The sequence below is a fragment of the Dendroctonus ponderosae genome, unplaced genomic scaffold (assembly GCF_020466585.1).
Source record: "Dendroctonus ponderosae isolate FM_Combo_2020 unplaced genomic scaffold, Dpon_F_20191213v2 Dpon_F_20191213_10, whole genome shotgun sequence".
NCBI classification, from domain to species: Eukaryota; Metazoa; Arthropoda; class Insecta; order Coleoptera; family Curculionidae; genus Dendroctonus; species Dendroctonus ponderosae.
In genome coordinates, this window is record NW_026017111.1 from 21,186 (window position 1) to 23,335 (window position 2,150).

At 43.8% G+C, this 2,150-nt stretch overlaps 1 protein-coding gene across 1 annotated transcript in view; it reads right to left on the reverse strand.

The window, feature by feature from the left end:
• Positions 1 to 1,566: 1,566 nt before the first annotated feature.
• The window catches only part of LOC109537240 (glucose dehydrogenase [FAD, quinone]), a 386,158-nt gene continuing 385,574 nt past the window's right edge, over positions 1,567 to 2,150 (reverse strand). Inside the window, exon 11 of the mRNA XM_048662095.1 lies at positions 1,567 to 1,887. Within this exon, the coding sequence (XP_048518052.1) occupies positions 1,617 to 1,887 (271 nt within the window). The 3' untranslated portion in view covers positions 1,567 to 1,616. The remainder of the gene's footprint in view (positions 1,888 to 2,150) is intronic.

Genomic DNA, 2,150 nt, shown 5'->3' on the forward strand with positions numbered 1-2,150 from the left:
AGTATAGCATGAGAACGTTAGCTTAATGCGTAAAAATCAACATTTGCACTATTTTGCACTCAGGCCACTATTCTGACTTCCAACCGAAAATTTCTCTGAATAGGCTGGTTGTGCCAATTCTCATTTCAGAACGTAGCTCGCCTCGGTTCTCTCACTCGCACCCATGGGAGCCTATGAGCGACGCACCATGGATGTGCCTGGCTGCGTTCGAAGTTGATACCCGCGTCGCTTAAAATATCAGAGTTTTGAGCAACACAAAGTAGTGGAAACTTCAAAATGTTATTTCAAGAACTAAACTATCTAAATACTTTTTTTTGCATCACTGCAAAGGGCAAGTTACTTCCTTCTATTGGGAAATTTTCGATTTTCGATCGAACCCGTTCTTCCGCAGAACTGAACGGGTTCTGATGAGAACAGTGTACTACCGAACGACGGCCTAAAAACCCAAAAAACCCATTAGTTTCAACCTAAAAACTTCCTAATTAACAGCGATTTGCTTCATTGTACTCAGTGTCAAGCCCCAAGAACTCGGCACAATTTTGATTCACTCGGCACTCTAAAAAAATTTGCCAAACGGTAGAAGGAAGTGATATGAAGAAAGGCTTTACCGGCAAAACTTGGACCCTTTTATCTGCTGACTTTCTACGATAGAATAGGCATTTAAGATTAGATGCATCTTGCCGTACAACATGTCGTATACAAGCGGGCAGTAGATCCTTTGTGCTTCTTGGAATATATCTCAACTTTTTTAATAGGGGCTTTTTAAGCGGTTATCTTTGCTCTTGAGACACTACTTGAACTTGATTTTCGTCAATTGAACTACTAACGAAGATTATCACTAAGTATCGGCAGCATGGGAATTTTTAAGTGGAGTTCCCTATCGGTTATCGTACCTGAGTTTGAACTTGCAAGCACGAAATGCATTTTTCTTCAAACCACTAGAACGCAGAAGTAAATAAATCTGCTGATAGGAAATACATTGCTGGAATTTCAGTTCAGGCCTAGATTTATGAACAAACCTTTCACGCTCTGATAGTGCAAAAAGTTTCATTGCTCCTCGCACCAATAAAACATTTGCACGTTTTTAGGGAACGCTCTGGATGAAGTTTTAGCCAAAAAACGACTCGTTCAAAGACCATGTTCGGTTCAGCTTAATCGGCGCAATAACAACTCTCGATCCGCATCTCTTAGTCTAACTTTCAAATACCCCAAACCTCCATTAAATGCGCCTCTAAATCTTCCTCCCCATTTCCCCAACCGAACCAACCAGCAGCGACTCCGCTCTCACTTACCTCTTCAATCGAGCGCCTAAATGGAAACTTCTTGCGCAATCACTGCACTGTAATAACCGCTCGGATCGTTCAAATGCACTTAAATAGATGATCAGTTGCATGGTCAGCATGCGACCATTCAAAACCCAACATTTTCGTTAATTACAGTGATCAGTTGGCTCTCCTTAACTGGACATTAACTGCGATACTTGATTGACACCATGCAAATAGCTGAATTTAAATTGTCATGCTATAATCGGTTGGGATTGTGGATGGCAAATCAAATTCCATGTGCATAACACTCATTTTAGTACAGCAGAAGGAAATTCAGGAAAACAACTAGGCTTAAACCTGCTGATCCAGATACATTTCCCTGATGAACTGATTGGCGCGTTCAGCGATAGCAACCACTATAGCCTGAGTGTTTCCAGAAATGCGTGGCACCATCGCTGAGGCATCAGCTATCCGCAGGTTGGCAACCCCATGGACCTGGAGGTTCTGGTTAACGCAAGCGCCTAATTCTGGATCAGGACCCATGGTGCAAGTGGCGCACTGATGTCCCACAATGTGCGTTTGGTAGCGAATGGCGCACTCCCAAAACTCATCCGAATCCACTCTGGAAATGTCGCAATTTTTAGCCCAAAGCAATCGGCGAAGTTTCGCAAAAAGCCTCCTACTCGAACTGTTGGGAACAGCTTCCATAGTCCATCCAAACCTGGGAGGCGTTGTATTTCTCCTTCAAAACGGGCGCCTCGATGAACTTCTGCACCAACCGGATGCCGGAGGTGATGATTTTAACATCCTCCGGCTCACTCAGGTAGTTGCCCACTATTCTAGGCGGATCGGCAGGATTGTTGGAGGCCAAACCCACATAGCTGC